Here is a 26,859-nt window from a genome sequence, read left to right on the forward strand (position 1 = left end):
TATTTTACACATTTTTATAATGCCGACATGGCATACATACTGTGTTTTTATTAGGGAGCAAAGATGTGCTATGTTACGTTGCTGTGGATGCGTTTATCTTCCACCTATCATATTCATTGGTACACATAGTTTAGCACTGGTACACGGACCCAGCTAAGCTTTGTTTTTTATACGGAAATGATACAATATATATTTTTTGATATGGTTTTATTTATTCAATTTGCATACACTACATATTTGGAATACAAATACTACATGAATTTGAGCGTACATTACTTGACAGTCGTCTAATCGAATTAACAAATAACAAAACATAAAACTCGCTCGATTGATTCGCTAAAATTGACACAAAAACCGCATCGAAATCGGTTCACCCGTTCGTAAGTTACGAACTTATAATACAAACATACTTTAGCACACTTTAACACGCCCTCTGGTGAGAAAATATGCTACAAAAAACATGTTATACGTAAAATTCTGTTTATACAGTCTTAACATACAGCAAATTATTTTTATCAACAAAAATAATAGGCGGTTTTGCGAAAAGAAAATAAAATAACTAGTACTACCATTCGAGTTCACTGTTCACACACAACGCACTGCCTACCATCACTCAAAACATATTTAATTATATACTAAATAAATTAAATACATAGTACTAAATATAAGGATATCTGTACTCATAGGAACCGATTAATCATTTTCATTTATTCATATCCATAAACTTTCCCTTTTCTACTAAATTCTTTTCTTACAATATTTTAGCGAAATCAATCGTCATGCGTCTGATGCAATAAGCATTGCATTAATTAAGGGTCAATTCATATTAGCGAATTGTAAATGGAAGCGTCAATCTGAAATTTTACATGACAAATTCACTCTTAGCAAAAAGTATTGCAAAATTCCGAGCTATATGCATGGAAAATTACGGCAATACTGGGTAAATAGATACAGAAATGGATTCCCATTCCTACATCTATCCATCCTTTGAATTTTATTTACCCCGTTTTACGGTAGGTATGTGTTTGTAAAACACCTATGACAGGAGAAAAATCAAGTGTGGAGCCAATGCCCCTCACTTGATTTTCAGACATTAGACAATAATTCTAATAAAGAAAAAAGTTACTCGGTCATATCTTTATCTTAGTAGGTATATAAAAATGAATTGACCCATATACTCAAAAGAAAACATAGGTACATTAACAGATACACACACATACTTATAAAAAATGTTTTAACATAGTATTTACTTACTCAGTTTTGCCGTGAATAAGCTTTTTACTACATGTAATTGAGTACCGACCGCCAAAAGTAATACAATCTAATTATACATATTAATATAATAAGATTTCTGACGTTATTTAGTCGATCCAATGTAGGAAGCACCAGTTTATATAAAAAAGGAAATACAAAAATTAATTCTCCACTCTATATTCATGTATTCGACGGTCGAATATATAGTAACTACGTTTTAGCAGCTAGCACATATGTGCCAAAGTTACTAATACAAAAATATCATATAATATACAGGGTGTCCCTGAAATCGACGTCCAACAGGCACCAGATGATCGACAAGGTTCCAACTGTTATCAGAAAAATATAAAAAAAAATCTAACTCCTACAGTTTTTAAATTACAGTGACTTATGTGTTATCCACGAAAAAGTACACCCTGTGCCAGTCTTTTGGCTCTTGTTGCTACAAATCTTTATTTTTTCGTCTGCAGTCTTCTTTACATTATCCTGAATAGTGCTCCAGTAATACGGAATCATAAATTCTTAGCCAACTGCTTTAGATTGGAAAACATTGTTAGTTTTAGAGGAACTAAATACTCTGAATAAAATTTTCACCTTACTTTAAGTGACTGTACTGAATAAATTATGTATGGCGCTAGTAGTGGCAAATTTCACCAAAGTTGGCGCATTTAATAAGGATTATAAAATGGTATAGCACTTTGCACATTATTTCTTAAATTCGACACAAAAAAAGATTTTCCAACGAAACTCCGTTTCGATGAATTTATTTGAACTTACTAAAATTTCTTCTAGAGTACTCAAATCATACGTTACAACCTCGTATACACTAGACAACACTTTGCACGCGATTTGTTATCATCATGTTGAAAATCAGCGAGGATCTGTTGTGATCTTGTCAAACAGCATTGTCTGTCTACTCATGATTTCGCTTGCAGCATTCGTCGGCAATATTATCGCTAGAGAAACTGTTATTATGTATTGTGTTTCAATAAATAATATTGAATGATTGCAATATGATGTTCATAGTGTATCAAACACATTATCAAATGTGTAGTAAAATCAAAAGGAACGGACGCGGCAGATTCATGTACCCACACAGCATATCGACGTGAGCATGAGAGACATGAGCTCTTAGGCACAATTACTCGTCATATCCCCATCAAAAAAAAAAGGACTGGGCGAATCCTCCGATTAAGTTACAGTTGCAAAAAAGCCAGTGCTTAGCTAGAATCCCGTAGCCCTAGTACGATGGCTCGAGATGCACAACACCAATTCCTCCAGCGATAATATTGCCGACGAATGCTGCAAGCAAAATCATGAGTAGACAGACAATGTTGTTTGACAAGATCACAACAGATCCTCGCTGATTTTCAACATGATGATAACAAATCGCGTGCAAAGTGTTGTCTAGTGTATACGAGGTTGTAACGTATGATTTGAGTACTCTAGAAGAAATTTTAGTAAGTTCAAATAAATTCATCGAAACGGAGTTTCGTTGGAAAATCTTTTTTTGTGTCGAATTTAAGAAATAATGTGCAAAGTGCTATACCATTTTATAATCCTTATTAAATGCGCCAACTTTGGTGAAATTTGCCACTACTAGCGCCATACATAATTTATTCAGTACAGTCACTTAAAGTAAGGTGAAAATTTTATTCAGAGTATTTGGTAACTCTAAAACTAACAATGTTTTCCAATCTAAAGCAGTTGGCTAAGAATTTATGATTCCATATTACTGGAGCACTATTCAGGATAATGTAAGGAAGACTGCAGACGAAAAAATAAAGATTTGTAGCAACAAGAGTCAAAAGACTGGCACAGGGTGTACTTTTTCGTGGATAACACATAAGTCACTGTAATTTAAAAACTGTAGGACTTAGGATTTTTTTTATATTTTTCTGATAACATTTGGAACCTTGCCGATCACCTGGTGCCTGTTGGACGTCGACTTCAGGGACACCCTGTATATTACTATTATATTCTGTTGAATGTATAGGTACTAGAAATTACAATTGTGTGCATTAAATATAAAGATACATATACATACTTCAGTACATAAATACCCGTTTTTGTTGAAGAATAATTGATATCTACAAGATAGATATTCAAGTCACTACATTTTTAGGAACTATTTTCTTCATATTGGATAGAGGGCCAAGCCTGTTGTGGGGAAGTCCATGAGGATTTTCATTGCTGTAGAAAAAAAAAGACCGACCACCTGATGGTAAGCTATCAGCATCGCCCATAGATAGCTGTGTAATATCAGGTGATTCCAAGTGCAGTGCCGACCTTATATTTATAATGCGATTTCAATGATCATCTTCTATTTTTTATACTTTGAAAGTTCGTATGAAATATATTATCAAGTATATGTTATTTACTACACTTCATTTGCTTTCAGTATTTATTATATTTAACGCACAAAACGGTGGATTTCTGTTCTACTAGTTATCCATCTATTATTTTACAAAAATGACTTAAACAAAATCCTTTTTTAAAGCCTCTAAGGCCGACAAAAGTGCATTGTTAATCGATGAATCCTATCTTTTTCATTCATATAGACAATATAGTTGGAGTAAGTGACACAAGAATATTATATAGGTGTTTTCATAAGCCCATTTTATTTTCGAAATGACAATTTTATCATAAATCAGTTAGGAAACTACTAAAAACGTAAGTATTATCATAGTAATGTTAATGAATTAAAGAAAATTAGGATTAATTTGAAATACATATTTTATTGTGAACAATAATTTCTTTTTGACGAAGAAAACACCCAATTTGGCAATAGCACGAGATTATTTACTATGTAACTTTGACATTACATAAAAACGTAGAATAATTGAGATTTTTTCGTTAAATTGAACATTGTACAAATACATACTGGACATAGGTCATATTTAGGCAGAATTATTGCTTAGAAATTTCTAAAGCTATTTCGATATTATTTTGCCCGATAATAACAGCCTCATAACATAAAATAATGTATTGTAGAATCAACAGAAAATAGTGTTTAACCATGTTTGAGTGGGTGAAGAAAGGCTTACTGAGATTTTATTATTTCTTCAATGTCAATTTTCATAGTATTTCAAGTTTAATTTAGTTTCTCGCAAGGACGTTGAAAAAAAGGCGAACGTACTTTATTTATTTATTATACTTAAACCATGCATAATTTTACAGCTTTAAGCCAATACTTTATACAGTTAAGTTACAATAGACCATCAATTTGTTATATGCAATAGGAAGCAAACGAGCAGAGGGGTCGCCTGATGGTAAGCAATCAGCGCCGCAGATAGACACCCGCTACACCAGAGAAGTCACAAGTGCGTTGCCGGCCTTTTAAGAAGGAATACCCCCACCTTTTTTTCAACGTCCTTGCTTTTAACTAATATATTATTAAACAGTTCTGTCTTACCATTTCAGAAGTTCAAAATAAAAACAAAAAACATATTTATAGGGTTAAAGGTCCCTAAATGACCATTATATATTTAATATCGAGGCATACACTTAGGAATGAGGGCAAACATTCATTCACGACATAAAACAACTAGATCTCATTAAAATTAATAACTAGACACACATACTTTAACAGGACAGACAAAACAAAAATAGATATAGGTATTTTATTATCATATCAGGCTATGGGCACACTAACCTTTCCCGCGTGTTACCGCAAAACCACCCGCGGTATTGTCAACCTTAGGTTCCTACCACTAAGTTTTCTATGAATTATTTTTGCAGTGGTTACTTCCTGTGATAATTTTATAACTTTTTACGGTTTTTTAAATCAATCGCTTGTACATATTTTTGTTTCCCAACCACACATGGTTAAAAGTCGCCGTGATTAAAAGAAGAAGGAGATTTCTCTCGAAATTGTTCGAGACAACCCGACTAGTTTCAATGCCTGAGGGCTACAGTATTGAGAATATATTTAATAGTCAGAATTAATCAGATTCATTTTACAATAAACTATACAAAGTCAAAGTCAATTTGCCGTCACCATTCGACATTGGCAGTATGGTCGAGAACACTGTATTGGAAACTTGATTTTGCTTCTCATTAAAAAAAAAAACAAAAATACGAATATGAGTTTAGCGAGTTAACTAAAAATCCCGGTTTACTCGAGAATAACTCTACTAGTTTCGAGTCACAGAGGGACTCTTAATCATAATTTAATTTATCAAGTGTTAAAGTATGTGTGTCGTAGCGTAGACATAGAAGAAGCAGGTAATAATAATAATTAACAAATACGTTTAGATGTTCAGCTGATCACTCCGCGATGTCCGCGTCCTCCGTGTCATCTGAAATATTAAGGATCATGTTAGTTCTAGCTTGATTATGGTGATGAATAAATCTAGCAATTGAGGGTGATTTAACCCGTTGTCTGTCGGAACGCAGATCTACGCGAGACACAATGTGTTTTCTATTGTGCCTTATATACCGACAGACAAGGGGTTAAAGGTAAGCATCCACAGGCCCGCATCGTACGCATCGCACGATGCGGGCCTGTAGACGCAATTTAGTTTGTCTTGTATAGAAACTCATACAACTGCACCGCATCATCGGCAATGCCTACATGCGATGCGTACCGATGACGTCTGTGCCTGTATACACATCACATCATCAGCCTAGCTATAATTGGCCACTGCTGACCAAAGGCCTCTTCTCACACGAAGAAGGCGCATTAATCACCACGCTTGCTCAATGCGTGTTAGCAATTTCATAAAAATTATAGACGGACTACCTAGCGCTATCATATTTTTGCGCCGTATATACATTTTTTTTTAATAATTATTTATGTTATTACTTTTGTAATCGGTGCAAATAAACTGTTTTTCTTTTTTCTTCTTTCATCATACTCATGTATATGCATTAGGTTATATAATTTACCTGTAACGTTAGTTGTAAGAGTTGAAATAAATCTATACTAATATTATAAAGCTAAAGAGTTTGTTTGATTGTTTGTTTGTTTGTTTGAACATGCTAATCTCAGGAACTACTGGTCCGATTTGAATAATTCTTAAAAACTAAAACTAAAACTTTTTGTGTTGGATAGCGCATTTATCGAGGAAGGTTATAGGCTATAAATTATCACGCTACGATTAATAGGAACCGAGCAGAGCGGGTGAAACCGCGCGGAAGTAGCTAGTAAATTAATAAATGTAAGATTTACTCACTGTTTACTTGTTCGTGTGTACCGTTGACGTTCTCCAGCCTCATCTGCCGGAGCCTCGCGGCCGCGTCCTCGGCAGACATGTTGCTCTCCTCCGCGTCCTCAAACTCATCCTCTCCTGTAAGGGAAACAGTTGTTAATATATTAATTGTATACTTCTTTAAAAGAAGTTCAGGTGATGAACTTATCACCATTTTTTCTTCTTTTATCTAAATGTACAGGAGGCAATAATAAATCTTAGTAGCGACAGATGCCACCCATGGTATCGATGTTTCCAAAAAAAATGTAGCCTTTATGCTTTACCACTATCCAGCCTCCGCATCATTAACATACAATAAAAACGTACCGTAGATGCAACACAAAAAAAATTACATACAAATACTCTATAATATTAGGAAAGGGCGAAGTCTGATATGCTTTGTTATTGTGGCAACACATGACAAGTGATAGATGACAGAAGTCGCCCATAGACTATCGACGATCAAATCAATAGATGACGTCTTAAATCCTACATTGCACATAAGACCGTTGGGCAGAAAGTCTGCCAAGCACGATCACCTAGCCTGGTCGGAGGAGTATAGTAATAAAAATACCATCGTCAAACTCCTCTCCATCCATGTAAGGGTCTTCATCTTCATCGATCTCGTCTGCGGGGTCTGGGTGCAATGACTGACCCTGGTTCATCGCCATAAACATTGCTTCTAAGTCGTTGTCGTTTTGTGGGACAAATCTGAAATCAATTACTCTTATTATATGTGTGTCTGTGTGTATTATCAGCTAAAAAACATTGTGTAAGCCACGGTCTTTATGTCTTTGGATGATGACAGGGTATAAAACTTAAAAATCTATTTAGTCCGTCAGTTACGTAATGAAAAAATATTTGTCACGTTTTTTTTTTAATAATTTCACATAAGTTAACAATACTTAAATAAAACGAATATTAATTTAGGAGTGGGAGCAAATACGACATTTTTACGTATAATATAAAATGTACACCTAAAAGTGACGTCACGGGATATTTCAAATCAATATATCTTCGAAACTATTAGTTTCCGTAAGAAATTAAAAATACATATCTAATATTTTAAAATAATCTACAAGACGGACGTTAAAATAAAAACTAGTCATCTACCCTATTATTTATGTATACAGGCAAAACAAATGTCATATTGTTTACCTTAGTTTGGTCATGGGCTCCTCGTCAGCATCATATTCATCGTCATCGTCTACCGGCGCGTCGCCAGCGCCCTGCTGCGTCATTTCTGGTAAACTGTACAATAAATATGGGGTGTAAGCAGAATGCTCCAGAAAAATAATACAATATTTTTTGTTTTTATTATTTTAATAGTTTTTGTTTTCGTGTTGTTCATGTAACATCAACTTTAAGCAGTAGATTACAACTATTATTACATAAAATAAACATTGAATTCCTATTTATTTTTTTAATAAAACTAGTTTTTACCATCACCTGATTGGAGCGTTTGGGAGCATTCCATTTACTCCCTGTATAATGAATTCTTTTATCAAAAATAGACTAGTCTCCTACTAGTCAAATACATTACTTTTACCGAAAAGTAAAAAACTATATTTTCTATGAAATAGTGCATTATGACATCATCAGATTTTTACATGAAATAGCAGACTTATTTCTAGAAAATTATCTAGAAAAATTGGAAAATTAAGTATGGAAAAGGAAAATAAAATTGTGTTGGTTTTTGAATTTTTTATTGTATTGAAAATTCCAAATAATTTATTTTTGACTGTGGATACTACCCAATTGTTTACTGAGCATTTTCAAAAAAAAGTGTACCCCCGGATTTTGCCTTGTCCCTCGACTTTGTTGATTTATTTTTTTGAGATGAATAACTTTTAGCAGAATATATTAATTTAAGTGACAAGAAAATATATTTAAATAGATATAGAAATTGTCGCTATGTTGTTACTTTGCTAAATATAAAACTTACGAAGATTTTAAAATATTGAAGACCATCAAATATACCTGTCCCCTTACCAACTAAGATAAGATATGATTGATTTAAAAAAAATCCAGTCTAATTTAGTGATTTCTATATATAATTTAAATTCTTAAAAGTCGAATTTATCAGTTAAAGGTATCAATGATATATTTTTTTACATATTTTCTTTTCAAAATAAATATGAATTTAAAACGAAAATTTTAGCTTTCCGGAAGATTCCGTCTTGTGACCGCTCGTTTGTGCAAAAATTCTTCTAATAGCGAAAAGTATTGCCACAAAATGGCAACACAAAATATCATCCTTCATCGACAGAGGCCATTTTGTTTTCACTAGCAAAATAACTTGTGATAAGTGCGGACGTATTTTTTAAGTGCAGGTGTGTTGATTTCTTTTCTCAGGTATGTGACCAAGTTTTACTGTTATAATCACTTTTCTTTGATTATTGTTATTGTGTACACATTCAAAACTTTGTATAGTATTTGATACCAAGAATTTATTTGTGCTAAGTAAGATGGCTAATTTTTAAACAATTTAAAACTACAAGAAGGTAGCATTATGTGACCTCCGTTGTGTGACTTTTTCTACGGTCACATTTAACGGAACGATAAGTCACTATAGGTCGGAATGCATAAAGCTTAGTTCATAATGTAAATGTTTACTCTCCGAATTAACACATAAGTACTAAAGTTATAAATTATGTAGCTTTTTTCTTATTTACTTTCAGTTTCAAATTACACATTTCAAAAAAACTTCAATCTGTAAAATTGAAGTTTACTGACGACTTTCAAACGTTAGATAAGTTTTGTGAATTTAAAATAACTATTGTTTTCCATGTACCTGGGTAGTGTTTTTAATACTTACCCATGAGATCCGCGTAGAACTAAGTAGGTAGATATTCATACGAGTAGGTACCTACTAGACAACTATTTTATTTTTACACTTGCTCATAAAATGAACTTATTTAATCTTTAATCAAGTTTTACTTAAAAAAACAAATGTTGTAAGCTATTGCTATTATACTGTATTTAATGAGCTTTTGTTTATTTAAACATCGCTCTCTGGTGTCAGAAACTTCTTTGATAAAATGTTTACTATTCAAATTATTATCATTAAATGAACGTCTTATTTCATGTCATTGTAGGCATAAAGGGGTATTCTTCATTCGGTGCCGAAACAGGAATAGCTTGGTGCCGAAAATCTTTGGTGCCGAATAAGGAATACCCCGGTATAAAAGTCGTAACAATTCCTTACTTCCAAGCAAAAAAGAGTTTTTGTACTTTAATGGTTTAAAGCTATCAGATGCATTTCGACATTAATCAGCCTACAACAATAATTTTGAAGCAAATCTTAATGCCTAGGTAAAGATGCGAAACGAAAATGACTGACAGAACCTGTAGTATTATTTAACACTTTTAGGTATTACAATGCCGCTTACTGGCGCGGAGAAAACGAGGAGATACAGGGAAAAATTAAAAAATGAACGCCCGGATGAATATGCCGCCCAATGTAAAAAAACTTAGATCGACTAAAGTCGAAAAAAAAGAAAATCACGGATATGACACCAGAAGAAGCCGCAGAACAGAGAAAAAAATGGCGGGAAGAAAAAAGGAAAAGTAGTGCTAAAAAAAAACAAAGGAAAAATATTACAGAAGTTACAAGAGAGCCAGAAAATCCCATTTCAAGATCAGATTTGAGCATTTTAAACGGCTTCCGGCGAAAATGTCGATTTTTAGTAAAAAAGTGTCGATACCTCCAACAAAATGCAGATAAACTTAAAACTGAAAAAGAAAAATACAAGAAACGTCTACATCGACTTAAAATTAAAAACACAAAGGAAGTTAATAGTTTGAATCTGATTATTAGTAAAATGCGTGCTAGGGAAGAAGTGTTAGAATCTACTTTGAAAAAAACATATCAAAGTACTAAATCTCACAATGATAAAAAAATATTTAAAAAAATAGTGAACAATTCTACTAACAAAACGTTGGTAACTAAAATTCTGGGATTAATTGGCAAAACAAGAGGGAAAAAAAAGAAAATAAGACTGATAAATATCGATGAAATAACCAAATTCTATCTACGAGATGATGTTAGTCGAATCACATCGGGACGAAAGGAAACAAGAACACAGCATAAAAAGAAAAAGCAGATTAGGTATCTGATGGATACGCTGGTCGAAACTTACAAGAAATATAAAGATGGAGGTGGGAGATATGGTTTTACAACTTTCTTCAAACACAAACCATTTTATGTATTATCGCCTCGCCTTAATGCAAGAGACACTTGTCTTTGCATTAAACACAGTAATCTCGAATTCCAACATGCTGCCTTAAGACGATGTGGAGCGCTGAAGATAGGAATGAGAGAAGCCTTAAGTAACGTAGCTTGTGACACTAAAAAATATACTTGTATGTATGGTAAATGCGAATTATGCAAAGATAAAAAACTGGATTTCGAGAGCTCTGAAAACAGTAAAACAGACGATTCCAATGTATCCTGGCTTCACTGGGAACGCCAAGATCACACCTATTCAAAAAAAGAAGGAACTGAAACCAAAGAAGTTAAAACCAAAAGGACTAAAAAGATCACTAAATCAGGGACATTACAAGATCTGAAAAATATATTTAATGAAGAACTGCATAATTTCAAAAAACATCACTATAATATGCAACAACAGCAAAGCCAATATCAGAAAGCCATCTCACAATTAAAGGACAACGAAGTAGTTTTGGTCTGCGATTTCTCCGAAAGTTACGAAGCTAAATTGGCCAGTGAAATACAAGCGATGCACTTCGGAGCGTCAAAAAATCAGATAACATTGCATACTGGCATGGTATATTGGCGTGACAAATCACAATCATTTTGTACAATTGCTGAAAGTAATAATCATCAACCACCAGCTATCTGGGCTCATTTGACTCCAATTATCCGACTAATTCAAGAAGAAACTCCAAATGTGGATGTCATACATTTTTTTAGTGATGGTCCGTCTTCCCAATACAGACAAAAAAATAACTTTTTCTTGTTTGCCCACTTTGCAAAAGAACTGCAACTCAGTTTTGCTACATGGTCTTTTTTTGAATCAGGGCATGGTAAAAGTGTGGCTGACGGTATTGGGGGCAGTGTAAAGCGCGTTTTGGACAGAAAAGTTTGCCATGGATTTGACATAACTGATGCCAAGGATGCTTATGATATATTGAAACAATGCCTAAAGGTCACAAAAGTTTTTCTAGTTCCAGACAGTGCCATTACCGACATGACTCATATTTTACCCAAAAATATACAACCCTTAAAAGGAACCCTGCAGGTACATCAGATTATGACCCAAGATGAAAATATTATACAATTCAGAGACGTCAGTTGCTTTTGTGAACCTTTTCGAGGATGCTGCACCTGCTTTCAGCCGCAAATTCACTCAGTAGTTTCCACAACTAACAGAGGTGGTGAAAGAATCCACCGAGAGCAATCTGTGCCAAAACCACCTAAACCATTACAACCCGGACGCCCAGTGTTAGTTGATATTTCATTGGAACAGAATCAGATTCAAATTGAACACAAAGAAACCATAAAATCATTAGAAGGCAGCTCGCTGGCCGCTGCTTTGCCAGAATTAGCAGGGACATTTGATATTTCAGACATGGAATATCTAACAAATCTTGATATAAATATTGACAATTCCGAAGAACCTGTAGAGCTTATGGATATTAACGTAATACCAATTATTATTGCACCGAAACCCAAAAGCACAGACGGACAAAACCCTGAAAAAGAAAATAAAAGCACAAAAAGGTGGTCGACTTACAATTTATTATGCCAGAAATGTAAAACTTCGATTGTAGGTCGAAAAGCAAAATGTATGTCATGTAAGAGACTGTACTGTGAAGAATGCACCGATGGTCCTACAGAATGGGATTATCTTTGTGACACATGCTTGGAAGGAGGTATTGTAACTCGTGTAACTTCTATAGAGTTCGTAATTATTTTTATGGTTATGTTTTGTTAAGTGCTTGATTTAAAACTGTTTTTTTTTTTTCAGATTAAAATTCTGATTTTCCAGGATAATTTTCGACATGGTAATATACGCAGACATAGATAAGGTGCTGAATTCCGATGATTTTATGGATTTCTACATTTATGACCTGAAATGGCCTTGGACTGAGACACATTTTGTTATCAATGAATATTGCTATGGATGCGGTCAATACGTAGGACACTTTTCTCTAATTATGACTCGTGAAGATATAAAAAGTTTATTATTAACTTCTTTTTTTTGGTGTCTTTACTGTAATTACTCCGTATATGATCATTTAACTAATGATGAGTGTACTTTATGTTCAAATTATTAAGCACGTATTAAGAAGAATGTGCAATGATTAAAAGTATTTTTCAAATATTTTACCAAAGTCAAATTCAAATACCTAATTAGAGTTTATGTAGATTACCACGGAACAGAAAAAACAAGGGGAAGTGCGATGTAGGCGTGACACGCGTGTCATAACTAGGTCCCTGGCTACCACTTGCACTTCAGACGTTTTAACGCGATTGTCAACCTTATCAGTGACGGAATATAATGTATAATTGCTAACACTAAGAACACCGCCAACTATGACAGGGTAGCGGAAATTATTAGTCAATTGAATATACATACTTTGACATAATACGTCTTAAATATATTCTGCACTATTGCAAAAAAATTCTACGTAATTGGTTTAACGTTTATTTCCGGATGATAAGGTATGCTACTTAAGCTGGTTTTGACTAAAACTTCAACGCCAATCAAAATATTTATTTCTTTGTAGTGAATGTATGATTATCGTTTCATTTGTGTGATTTTGGCGACAGCGGTTACCGTAGTAATTGTGTTGGATGACACTTCCCCTAGTTTTTTCTGTTCCGTGTAGATTACTGAAATATTATTATTACCTAGTAGTTATATTTTAAGGTCAGGTAGGTACCTTTTTTGATGAGGCTACTAACTTAATATCATTTCATTGAAATATTCTAAAAGAATATGCATCTCAGATTCTTATTGTAATTTTTTTAGATTTGTTTATTTAATACGACTGAAAAAGTTAGTTACTGTAGTAAAGTTGTTAAGTTTTTTATAATTATTATTTACAATATAAACTCGAACATAGTTCAAAAGTGTCACTTAAATTAAGTATTATGAAAAACGGTAAGACTGATTAAAGCTATTGATTTGATAAGGATTTATTACTTAAATAAAAAGAATATTTAAAATAATTGTTTTATTTCTTAGCTACTAATCTTCTTAGATTTTTTCCGTAAGTAATTATTATTTTTTTGAACATGAAACTAGTTCCAATTTGAGAAACAGGGCTAAGAATTTTGAATTATTAATTGATGTCATAATTTGTTGACTTAGTTTCAGTTTAAGACCTACCTACTATGGCAGGTACTTACTTATTATTTAGGCAATTTATAATTCATTATGAACCCAGCCTTATCATATTGAAACTTCCATTTTGTGACTGTCCCTTCTTATTGATGGTGTAAATTCCATGAAATCAGATGAATTTTTGCCTTTTAAATCTGTGCAAGGCACAAATTATATTTACAGTGAATGTATTTCTTTTCTAAAAAGGTACACATATGAAGTAAAATGTTATGTTCTTTGAGTAAAATTTAAAAATAACCAAGTAAAAAGCGATAGAGTGACCAAACCGAATAAAAAAAAGTATTTTTGTATTAATACCAGAAGCTAAGGCTATTATATTAGACTTATCAATTGATGACACGTAATATTAATTGAAATACGTTTAGAAAGGGCTTATTAATTTTATACTTTTCTTTAATTTTGCTTTTAAATGTAGTCACATAACGGAACTAGTTCCGTCAAAAAGTCCATTTTGTTTTGATATTATCAGGAAAATGCCTCGTATTCCGCGTTCTTTTTTGTTTTCCTGTATAATAAACTATATTTCCCATTATACTGTAGAAAATTAAAAAGAAAATATAACTTAATAATTAAAATCGAATTTTAAAACAGGGTACACTTTTTTTTGAAATTGCTCTACTGCCTCTCTGCAGCCATAGTGGAATTGGGAATTAAAGATTGGAAACTATTGTGGCATTTTCTTACCTAAGTTCATGATTGATGACCAGAATGAGTCCTGGTCCAGGGTCCCTCTGTATTGCGTGCAGGGAGATGTTCGGGTACATGAGGGTCACTGTCGGGGACGGACCTCCTTGTCTACCCACTCCACCGCCCCATACCACATTGCTGAAGAGGAAATATGGAGTTGGCTTTATTTATGTAAAGGTGCTCCCATACAGAAGTTATATAACGTTATACAACAATGTGTAACAATAACATTTGTGTTTAAACAAATTATAACAGTGGTTGTAGAGTATGTTACATGCTATTATAAATGTTACACAATGTTGTATAACGTTATATAACTGCTGTGTGGGAGCAACTTAAATTTTTCCAAGTTATTTTTCTATTTATAAACATGAAAGAATATTGAGAATTTTTTACTTAAATGTACAACAATAACTTTAATACTTATAGACATAGTATTTTCATATGGTCACAAATTATCTGCATGAGCTTGACAAAAGTTACAACTTTGTATCTATCAACCCCTAAACTTAGCTAAAAAGCAAACCTTAAGCTTAAGCTTTCAAAAAATCTCCAAAATTTAGGGATGTTATTTTACTAAAATAATTCTATTTACAAAAAAATCTATTTTTATACTAAAAAATGTTATTCTCTTTACTAAAATTCCCTAATCTAAGAAACAAGGTTGAGATGGTCTTATTTGGTTTATAAGATCTTATCAGATACCAATACCAATAATATTAAACCTGTATCAATCAAGAATATTAATTGTCATTAGTTAAAATAAACAAGGGCCAATAAAGACTACATAACAAGATGCACTGGCTACCAGACATAAGTATAGGTTGAAAGCAAATTAGTTATGGAAATAATATGAAGCACTGACCATCATATATGTAACAAAATAAACTCAATATTAATTCCTTGACTACTGTGGAATTAATGTAACAATAAGAGAAATTCTTTTTATATTTTTCAATATTTTTTTTTCTAATTAAATATGTAAAAATGTACTAAACAAGTAAAATAAATGAGAGAAATTATAAACAGCTATCCATTTCAGTATGTATCCAGTCATTAATGAACTAATTAATTACTATTGCTCAGTTAATTAGGAGAGATTACTCCACTTGACCTGTCTAAGGCCCTCACTCACTCTCATTAATTGTCATTCATAAAAGGTCAACCGCTTGATAATTACGTCGTGTTGTGTACACATTTCAGCTGATCACACAATTTTACGTAAACAATATTGTTTTATAAACTGTGTATTTGACTATTACTCGTACAATATATAATATTTTAGGTATATTATTGATAAAACTAATTAGAAAGTCCGCTTTTTCTATTGTTCTCTTTGTTATTTTGTAAAGAAAACGTGTGCGTAATTTAATCAAAGAAACGTGGGAAATAGAAGAAAATCTTCTATTTATCATGTCTGAAATTGAATTGTTCATTCATATACTTACTGTTCAGTAATGTACAGCGTTGCTGTACCCAAGTCCACATCGTTATTTACTATTAAATTAACCGAAGGCAATTGCATCAAAATACCTTCGGCCGGTACCGAAAACGATGGAGATACAACAACCATGTTGCTTGATTTATAAACTAAAACACTTAAATTATACAATAAACTACGCTTTAAGTTAATTGAATGAGTTTTAAAAGTATTTTAGCACAAGAGCAGCGGCAAATAATCAAATAGCAAAATAAATTCGCATGAAACACGCTTCGCTAAAGAATAATAAATACGTTTTGTTGTACGTCAGTTGACAATTGCGTGACTTTTTTCTAATGTCTTCGTGGTTGAATAATCGGTGTGTATTTTACCAATGCAGCAAATATATTAAATATTTTATATCTTAAACAACTTTTACACAAATATTAAACACTAAAATGTTTTTAGAAATGTAAGCAAAACTCAAAGCTTGTAGTGAAATTAAACGTAAATCTTATAAGTACATTGCCTAACCAAAAAAATGTTCATAATTAGTAGTAATTATTAGCTGTATGCACTAATAAAATAATAAACAAAATCGTAGTTTTTAATTTAAGTCAGTCAATTCATAAGCTATTTCTCTTCAAAATACTAATATTACATTTTATCAACCATATTTAACCTTTCTTTGATTGTTAACTGCTCAAACAATTTGGTAGTTTATTCATTGAAACGTGGTAACACAGCAATCTAATGTCAAAATGCTACCATGTCAATAGAATCCTTTCAAAAAGTGTCAAAAACTTATTGGAGTGTAGTGATCGATTGTAAAACAGCAAATCTAAAACTATTATTTTTATATCAATTGTGATATCCTACACAAATTTAACTCGGGAAATGGATAGTGAGGACCACAGTTTTATTAATGTATCACACATGAAAAGTGATGAATACAGTGAAAGCGTAAATATTACGTTGTAAGTTAGACAAATATTTTCCAACGAACCCTTCCTTTAGATATTATTTTTTAAATTCTATTTTTGAACTACTTTCTTAATTCAAACAAAACAGTTTAGTTGAATGTTCCGCATTGTTTTAATATAGTATTTGTCGCCTATCTTGGTTACTTATTTGAATTGTCAATAAACTATAAAACGTTATTGTTTTAGCCCTTAAAAGAACTTGGTGTTGAATCAAATATACCAAAATGCTACAGATTGGACCGGCTTGTGTTTGCCGAGCCATTGGAAAACATTTCAAACGACGTAAATGTAGAAGGTAAATGAACTATTATATTTCGAAAATATTTTTTTTTTGTTTTTAAGTTGTTTGGGAATAAAGAAATAAATAATAATTATGACTATAGTAAACTTAAATTATTATGGATTTGTCAAGTTGGTCTATGAATTCGTATTGATTGCATGCAAATCAGAAAAATAATTGCTATATTGATAGGAAATAAAACAAACCTACTAATTGTCAAAAAATAAGTCTTAGTTTTCAACTATCTATCGTTCCATGTAATGCCCCTGTACAATGTACACCCACTTTTCACCATTTGTGTTAATAAGTCCCATGTAATTGTTGAGCCTATTGCCATAGATTCGGGAATCAAAACCCCAACTCCTTGCCTGACAGTTGCACTTGTGGCTACTGTGACGCAGTATAACGTTTTCAATCATAGGCCATTCACATTTATGATGTAACTATTTTATTTGTTTTATTTTTAGACATAGAAGAACACAATCAAATCACAGTTGTGGACAATGTGATGGTACAAACGGAGACTGGAAAGAAATACAAAAAGTATCTTATTGATTTCAATGCTTCACAGCCACAATGTCCTCAGGTAATCATTATTTATTTGATATCATGACAGTTTAATCAAGACTCATCCTGTGGGTGCCAAAAGAATTAGGGACTACACATTTGACAGAGACCTAAAGTTACAATTAAATTTTCAACCAGTATTCCCAAACAACGTCATGGTTGGCACGGTGCAACTGACTGCCATGAAATGTGTAGTGAGTTCGATTCCTGCGTGGAACCACACTTTCTGTGATCCTGTATATCCACTGGTGTCCTGCAACCCTGAAAATGGTTTTCATGTGGATATGACCTTATATGTTTGAAATGCATAGCATGCATGCACATACACATGTTTGTAAAGACAGTGGAAAATCATAGAAAGAGGAAAAGTTTAAAAAAAAAATTGCAAATCTGTGTAGGGTTTAGTGGCTGGCATCTTAAATACCAAATAGGGAATTGAATCTTTCATTATCTCATCGCATGTCTTTGGTGCCACCGTTCGCTCATAAGACAGTACAATTGTCTAGGTCAAACATGCGACGAAAGACCTGTGGCCTATTCAACCAATAACATTTATTTTTGTTCTAGCCGAACTGTACCCGCATCTTTACAACCTCAAAGCTCCTCAAAGCCCACATACGTAAGGTGCACTGCGCAGACAAACAGAAGTACATATGTGAGCAGTGCGGGCGCGGGTTCTCGGCTCAGTACTTGTTGCAGCGACACCTGGTGGTGCACAGCGGAGTCTTGCTCGAGTGTTCTGTTTGTGGAGTCAAACTGAGCGGGAGGACTGGGTTAGTGGTTAACTATAATTTTATTTGCGACTGCCTCGTTGGCCGGGTGGTTGCAAGTGCGACTGCCGGGCAAGGGGTCTCGGGTTCGATTCCCGGGTCGGGCGAAGTATTACTGGGCTTTTTTCGGATTTTCGAAAATTTCTCAGTAGTAGCACGGAGTCTGGAAACCACCAATTACATGGGACTTACAACATACAATTGTGAAAAGTGGGTGTACACAATGGCATTACGTGTCATAATGTGCACCTCTGCCTACCCCTTCGGGGATTAAAGGCGTGACGATATGTATGTATGTATGTATAATTTTATTGTAACTTTCGTGAGACATACTAAATTAATTATTATATGTTATCGGCTTACTCACGTTACAATCGCCGCGTCGTGTGTCGCGGAATGCTGCTCATGAATATGAGCCTCTAGCATGGCTTGAAACTAGTCAAGTTCCTCGTCAAACAGTTATGTGAGTAAGCCGATAACATATAATAATTAATTTAGTGTTTAACTGTTTCCTTCATGTACTATTTTAAAAGCTGAAAAGATTCAAGTCTAGTTTTGTTTAAACTGTGGAAGCCTCACATCCATGCATGCACCCTCAAACTTTGGAATCCTATTTCACTACATATTATAAAATAAAGTCGCTTTTTCTGTCCCTATTTCCCTTTGTATGCTTAAATAGTTAAAACTACGCAACGGAATTTGTAGCGGTAGAGTGATTCAGAGGAAGGTTTATATGTACAATACATACAGGTCGCTAATATATTATAAATGTGATAGTTTGTGACAATATTAAGTCAGTATAAATAATAAAGATTGCACGGTTGGCGCGGTGATTTGGCAACCAGCTGCCACGCAACGTGTAGTGCGTTCGTTTCCCGCACGGAGAGACTCTTTGTGTGATCCACAAATTGTTGTTTCGGGTACTGGTGTCATTTGTATATTTGTAAACGCACGCACGACTCATGAGAAAATCCTAGTGTGGAGCAATATTATATATATAAAAAAAAAACAAAGTATGTAATATTAATTGATTGTCCTCAGCTTAACCAACCACCTCCGTTCTCACCTGAACATCCGTGCCCACGAGTGTGGAGTTTGCAAGAAGAAGTTCACGCGAGCATCAACCTGTGCAACTCATATCAAGTTTGTGCACAAACAAGGGTTGCTGGGATGTGACCAGTGTGGGCAACAGTAAGTACAGCAGGACCTCTTTAATCCGAACTCTGAAAATTTTGCCCCCGTTCGGATTGGTGGAGCGTTCGGATTACAGGGATATAGATGATAAGGGTATTTTTTGCGAATAAAACTACATAATAGGTACATACATAATACAATATTTGTATTAATATATAAACGTTACATATTTTATTCAACATTTTTGAAGAAATCCCGTATTTTGACGTTCGGAAAGTAACTGGCGGGCGAGAGCGAGACAGCGCGGACTCGGGTCGGGGGTTCGGATTACAGAGGTGTTCGGACTAGAGGGGGTTCGGATTAAAGAGGTCCTGCTGTAATTTAAACTCTATGGCTATTGAAATAAGGTCGATATCTTCGAATGAAGTGCGCGAGAGACTTGACTTGTGCAACTCATATCAAGTTTGTGCATAAACAAGGATTGCTGGGATGTGACCAGTGTGAGCAACAGTAAGTAATTTTAACTCTTATGGCTATTGAATTAAGGTCGAAATTACTTTAATGAAGTGCATGATGATAGTCTTGACCTGTGCAACTCATATCAAGTTTGTGCATAAACAAGGATTGCTGCGATGTGACCAGTGTGAGCGACAGTAAGTAATTTTAACCTTATGGCTATTGAAATAAGGTCCTAATTAATTTAATGAAGTGCATGATAGTCTTGACCTGTGCAACTCATATCAAGTTTGTGCATAAACAAGGATTGTTGGGATGTGACCAGTGTGGGCAACAGTAAGTAACTTAAACTCTATGGCTATTGAATTAAGGTCGAAATTCTTTGAATGAAGTAAACGAGAGTCTTGACCTGTGCAACTCATATCAAGTTTGTGCATAAACAAGGATTGTTAGGATGTGACCAGTTTGGGCAAAAGTAAGTAATTTTAACTCTATGGCTATTGAAATAAAGGCGAAATTCTCTAAATGAATTTCACGAGAATCTTGACTTGTGCAACTCATATCAAGTTTGTGCATAAACAAGGATTGCTGGGATGTGACCAGTGTGGGCAACAGTGAGTAACTTAAACTCTATGGCTATTGGATTAAGGTCGAAATCCCCAATGAAATTTACAAGAGCCTTGACCTGTGCAACTCATATCAAGTTTGTGCACAAACAAGGATTGCTGCAATGTGACCAGTGTGAGCAATAGTAAGTTACTTAAACTCTATGTCTATTGAAATAAGGTCGGAATTCTCTGAATGAAGTTCATGAGAGCAATAGAGCATCAACCTGTGCAACTCATATCAAGTTTGTGCATAAACAAGGATTGCTGGAATGTGACCAGTGTGGACAACAGTAAGTAATTTTAACTCTATGTCTATTGAATTAAGTTCGAAATTCTCCGAATGAAGTTCACAAGAGTCGACCTGTGCAACTCATATCAAGTTTGTGCATAAACAAGGATTGCTGGGATGTGACCAGTGTGGGCAACAGTAAGTAATTTTTACTCTACGGCTATTGAAATAAGGTCGAAATTCTCTCAATGAAGTTCATGAGGCTTGACCTGTGCATGACTGCACAGGTCAAGCCATGTGAACAGGTCAAGCCACCAAAAAAAAAAACTCATATCAAGTTGGAACTCAAACAAGGATTGCTGCGATGTGACCAGTGTGGGCAAAAGTAAGTAATTTTAACTCTATGTCTAGTAAATTAAGGTCGAAATTCTCCGAATGAAGTACACGAGAGACATGACCTGTGCAACTCATGTCAAGTAAGTTGTCATGTGATCAGTGTGAACAATGGTTAGGATTTGCAACTTTATAGCTATAGCAATAAAGTCTAATATCTGTTAATGAAGTGTCTCTGAACCTCCACCTGGGTAAGAGCAATGGTAAAGTATATACTCCAGGCTATTCCGGAGCTGCGGACTGCCTGGCAGGTTTACCGGGGATCCGGCTTGAAAAGCAGGAGTAGGAACGGTGTGGTCTTTAGTCAGTAATAGTCTGACACGTCCACTCGCCTCGCCCAAGGCGAGAGAACACTTGGATCCCCCCCCCTCAAAAAAGAAGACTCCATGCTAACTAACAACCGAATACTGAAACGCTACTCAATTTTAAGTTGAACTTAAATATATTTCTATCTCTGTCTTTTATAAAGAATTTGTAGTGACAGAACTATTCTTGACAAGGTCTTAAAATTGAGTGATGTTTGAGTTTTTGACCATAAGAGTTTTAATATTTAATTAATTTCTACTACTATAATACAGGAGTGAGGAGTGACTGTATGGTAATATTGCATTTTGTTTGTCTTAGATTCTCATCTCGGAATCAATGGAGTGTGCACATGAAGACTCATCGGCAAGAAAAACCTGACTGATTCATCATTCCACGGCAGATACGCCAATGGTAAGTCTGTAGTACCTCCTTTAAACGAGCAATTTTGATGGCATTACTTGGCAGACGGGTCACCTGATGGTAAACAATCGCCGCCGCTCATGGGTACTCCAAACATCACTATACTGTCAACAGACTATTTCCATGAACCGTGCAAGATATAGGACAAGCCCGCTTCAACCTCCCAAAACCACTGCAACTCCTGTGGACTAAGATCTACTCTAGTTCAGCGCGGCCAAACGCCTGGAGCAAGAGGGAAGGAGCTATACAACCTACATAGCTCCGTCCCTCTTGCGCTGCTCAATGATCGAGCATTCTGACACAATTGTAATAGCAGACTAAGGCCCCTGGATATCTATGTGTCTTGGATCTATGTGCCCGCAACGAAATAAATCCCACTAACATTATAATGTGAAAGTTTGTTTGTTTGGATGTTTGTCCGCCAATCACGCTGAAACTACTGAACGAATTTTGATGAAATATGGTATTTTTAGACGACGAAAATCAACTAAATAAACGTCCCTGTGCCTCTAGCCAAATGTCTCTTTAGCGTTGGTCGACAGAGAGAGTAGAAAACTCAATGTATGGGGATGACACTGACAAGTGTCAAAATTTATGTCAATCCTGTACAATTTAGTTTTCTATTCTACAAGTAGACATGCGCTAAATCCCATTTGGCTAAAGGCTCTGGTGTAATCTGTGTTACCGACACACCTAGCTGTCATGCGTCGTGCTGTCAGCTGTCAAATGTGACGGATGGATACATTTTCCCGCGTTAAGAGCGGTAACGGCGATTCATTCGAACTAATTCGAACGCGCATGGATACGTTCATGTCCTTGAATAAAGTTTTATATTTACTAAGTGTTGATTTTTTACTTAAAAGTATACAGACGGTATGAGCTGGCATGGGGCATACTTTTTATTCCATGGAAACGCGGTTGAAGCCGCTTACAGAAGCTAGTCAAAAAATATTTTAGGAGAAGAAAGAACCATGCTCAATAGGTAAACAGAATTTTTTTTGATGAGATTAATATTTGTTGTCCCTACAAGAACAATTACAACTTAAGGAGAGCCTTTTCCATACAACAAACGCGACATATTTTTAACCGACTTAAAAAAGGAGGTTCTCAGTTTCACCTGTTCCCATACACATCACGCCCAGACCCGGAATAACAATCTGTGGATCCCACAAAGAGTTGTTCCGTGCGAGAATCGAACCCGCGACACGTTGCACGTCCGCCAGTTGCCCAGCCACTGCGCCAACCGTGCAGTCAAAACCTGTATGTATTGTATGTTTGTTTGTGCGCGATTATCTCGCGTTTGGCTGAACCGATTTGGATGCTGTTTTCAGCATAGTATTTTTCAGACTTAGGGGAAGGTTTTAGTATACACTTAAAAATAAATTGTTCGTCATAGTTATTATTATTATTTAGTTTATACTAGCAAACCCGGCGAACTCCGTTTCGCCACCGGCGCTGTATGTCAAAATGCTTTTCCGTTTTCCTCCATTTCTCTTGAATTTTTTTTCTAAATTTTCTTTGCTATAAACCTCATGGAGCCCGAGAGCTTTCCAACGAATGCTAAACTGTGGAAATCGGTTCGAGCGTTCTAAAATTAGAGCGTCAGGAAGGAAAACCCGACTTATTTTTATAATTATAATAGATGGTTTAATAAGTTATTTTAATAATTTGGAATATTTCATCTGCCGTATGTGCAGATGTATTATTTGTATAATAAATTAGCTACTTCCGCGCGGTTTCACCCGCTCTGCTTGGTTCCTATTGGTCATAGCGTGATGTTTTATAGCCTATAGCTTTCCTCGATAAATGCACTATTCAACACAAAAAGAATTATTCAAATCGGACCAGTAGTTCTGGAGATTAGCGCGTTCAAACAAACACACAAACAATCAATCAAACAAACAAATTCTTCAGCTTTATAATATTAGTATAGATAGATATTAAACCCTACAATTGAACATGGCCGGCGTTCCTCGGGGGAATAAGTCATGAATATAGTTTACTAGGCGGTTTGTGCGGTTGCAAATTGCTGACATGCGGCATTTTACTTTAGTACATATACAGGGTAACTTGTAAATCGACGCATTCCTCTCGGGAGGTGATAATACAAGTAATTTCCTATAAAATATGTCCTGAGGTCTCTGGTCCGAAAGTGTTTAGTTTCTGAGATATTCAACAGTTTTTGGTTTTGGGCAAAAATTCCCTAAATAAATTACAAAAACATCGACTCTTTAGATGCGACGACTGATTAGACGCAGTGACTGGCGACTGTTCAGACGCGGTGACTGTTCAGACGCAGCGACTGTTCAGACGCGGTGACTGTTTAGGCGCAGCGACTATTCAGACGCGGCAACTGTTCAGACGCAGCGACTGTTTAGACGCAGTGTCTGGCGACTGTTCAGACGCGGTGATTGTTTAGACACAGTGACTAGCGATTGTTTAGGCGCAGCGAATGTTCAGACGCAGCGACTGTTTAAACGCAGCGACTGTTTAGACGCGGCGACTGTTTAAACGCTGCGACTGTTTAGACGCAGTGACCGGCGACTGTTCAGACGCAGTGACTGTTTAGACGCAGTGACTGTTTAGACGCAGTGATTAGCGACTGTTCAGACGCAGTGACTGTTTAGGCACAGCGACTGTTCAGACGCAGTGACTGTTTAGGCGCAGCGACTGTTCAGACGCAGTGACTGTTTAGGCGCAGCGACTGTTTAGACGCAGCGACTGTTCAGACGCAGTGACTGTTTAGGCGCAGCGACTGTTCAGACGCAGTGACTGTTTAGGCGCAGCGACTGTTCAGACGCAGTGACTGTTTAGGCGCAGCGACTGTTCAGACGCAGTGACTGTTTAGGCGCAGCGACTGTTTAGGCGCAGCGACTGTTCAGACGCAGTGACTGTTTAGGCGCAGCGACTGTTTAGACGCAGCGACTGTTCAGACGCAGCGACTGTTTAGACGCAGCGACTGTTCAGACGCAGCGACTGGCGACTGTTCAGACGCGGTGACTGTTTAGACAAAGATAATACTTTGTCGGACCTTTAGTTAGATCAAACACAATATGATAGTGCAGTTACAATTGACTACTCGATCAATAACTCATTGATCATTGACAAAGAGATAGTCTAAAAGCCGAAATTAATAACTTACCTTAAACCGCCGAGTTGATTTAAGGTTTTGACAGAATGTCGAAATTCAATTTCAATTATATTTGGATTAATTCGATATAGACAGGTAGAAAGCTAACATGCATTACGGATGGATACCAGGCTAAGACCATCAGGAGCGTAAAATGGGCCTTGGGATGCTTTTCCACCAGAGATGTGCGTTGCTGTGGATGTGTTTGACTTGTGTGGTATGTACCAATGAATATGATTGGTGGAAGCTACGTGTATAGCTTCCACCGATCATATTTTAGTACTGGTGGAAACGGACTCAGCTAAGCTACGTTAATTCTTTATCTGGAAAGATGTGTGCTATGGATGTGTCCTATGGATGGCTTTATATCGCATACTTAAGCTGTGCATCTTCCTCGCAAAGCTACATAGATTAGTATCGGTGGAAACGGTCACATAGTTTCACGTCTTCATAGCATAGCTACATAGCACATCTCAGGCCCAAAAGCACCTTTAAGGTGTAATCCTAGAACAATCGTGGTCGTGGTATTTTTGTTATCAGTGTGTAACTGTAACACCGGTGCATAGCTAGGTAGACAAAAGGTCACTAAAAGAAAAGGGAATGCGTCATAATCACCACGTTTGCTCAAATCCGTTTGGTAATTCTATAATGGTTACTTGGAATAATGTCTCTTTTGTTATTGCCTTTTTTTTTTAACTGGGCGTGGGAAAATATTTATATGGAAGGATGTGTAAAAATTAGTAGATATTCCTTTTTAAAACGCCGGCAACGCACCTGTTACTCCTCTGGTGTTGCGGGTGTCCATGGGCGGCGCTGATTGCTTACTATCAAGTGAAACATATTATGCTCATTTGTTTGCGCCCCCTATTCCATAAAAGTATTCATCTTAATTACTAATTATATTTTGATGATATTTTCTTTTTAGATAGACTTCGGAGGACACTGAGTTTTGACTGTGGTGTTTATAGGCTATTTATTTTTAAAGAAAAAATAAATATGTATAATAATCATAATTTTCTGTCTATATTTCAAAAATATTTGCACCGATGAACACTAAATGAACAGTTTTTAATGATTTTCTATTAGGTAAATTAATATTTAAGATAATTAACCATTATTTACCTTCAATAAAACCAGTTTAGATTTTAGTTTAGTTAAGTTTTTTAATGCAAGTGACGCAGGTAGGATAGAAATCCTACTTGCATATTGCTAAACTAAAAAGACCATATCGTTTAAGTACAAAGATCACTAGAAAGTGATTTAATTCTTATTTCTAGTGATTTAAGTCTTTAATTTAATTAGGTACTATCGAGTGAGCTAATTATTTACTTATTTTCTAATAGCGTTCACCAATGACCACTCAATTTGTTTTCATAGTAATTATGAATGAGTAATTAGTCAAGAATTTGAGGTTTTAGTTAACTTTCTCTTTTTATTTTGCTGTCGTATCATTTTCTATTGTTATCTGGTTAGTGATCGAAATGTCCTATGCAATAGGATGGTGACGGGGTATGAAAATTCAAAATCTATTTAATCCGTCAGTTAGGGAGTGAAACAAATATTAGACACGTATTTTTTTATTTTGTCAAATAAGATAATAATACTTAAGTAGATAAAACGAATCAATGTTTTGGAGTGGGAGAAAATACGTCTT

The 26,859-nt window shown here is 35.1% G+C and overlaps 3 protein-coding genes across 4 annotated transcripts; 2 read left to right on the plus strand and 1 right to left on the minus strand.

The window, feature by feature from the left end:
* Window positions 1-192: 192 nt before the first annotated feature.
* On the minus strand, window positions 193-16,252 carry LOC118276845 (methylosome subunit pICln). Its single transcript, XM_035595420.2, has 6 exons — window positions 15,958-16,252; window positions 14,507-14,647; window positions 7,605-7,697; window positions 7,021-7,157; window positions 6,432-6,545; window positions 193-5,555 (listed from the first exon to the last, which is right to left on the minus strand). The coding sequence occupies exons 1-6, from the start codon at window positions 16,080-16,082 to the stop codon at window positions 5,524-5,526; spliced, it is 642 nt and encodes a 213-aa protein (XP_035451313.2). The 5' UTR covers window positions 16,083-16,252; the 3' UTR covers window positions 193-5,523.
* On the plus strand, window positions 8,216-12,605 carry LOC118272069 (uncharacterized). Of its 2 annotated transcripts, none has more exons than XM_035588382.2 (2): window positions 8,216-12,344; window positions 12,440-12,605. In XM_035588382.2, exons 1-2 carry the CDS (start codon window positions 9,959-9,961, stop codon window positions 12,442-12,444), a joined length of 2,391 nt encoding a protein of 796 aa, XP_035444275.2. In that variant the 5' UTR covers window positions 8,216-9,958; the 3' UTR covers window positions 12,445-12,605. The 2 variants fall into 2 exon arrangements, with proteins under 2 accessions (XP_035444275.2, XP_035444273.2); XM_035588380.2 differs by lacking the exon at window positions 12,440-12,605 and having other exon boundaries at window positions 8,216-8,801; window positions 9,820-12,433.
* Window positions 16,253-16,710: 458 nt separating the features above from the next.
* On the plus strand, window positions 16,711-26,151 carry LOC126911627 (zinc finger protein 558-like). The gene is made up of 7 exons (XM_050699743.1): window positions 16,711-16,906; window positions 17,099-17,207; window positions 17,660-17,778; window positions 18,327-18,532; window positions 19,571-19,720; window positions 21,974-22,066; window positions 26,131-26,151. Exons 3-6 carry the CDS (start codon window positions 17,701-17,703, stop codon window positions 22,035-22,037), a joined length of 498 nt encoding a protein of 165 aa, XP_050555700.1. The 5' UTR covers window positions 16,711-16,906; window positions 17,099-17,207; window positions 17,660-17,700; the 3' UTR covers window positions 22,038-22,066; window positions 26,131-26,151.
* Window positions 26,152-26,859: the final 708 nt, after the last annotated feature.

Source organism: Spodoptera frugiperda, chromosome 17, assembly GCF_023101765.2.
Source record: "Spodoptera frugiperda isolate SF20-4 chromosome 17, AGI-APGP_CSIRO_Sfru_2.0, whole genome shotgun sequence".
Taxonomy (NCBI): domain Eukaryota; kingdom Metazoa; phylum Arthropoda; class Insecta; order Lepidoptera; family Noctuidae; genus Spodoptera; species Spodoptera frugiperda.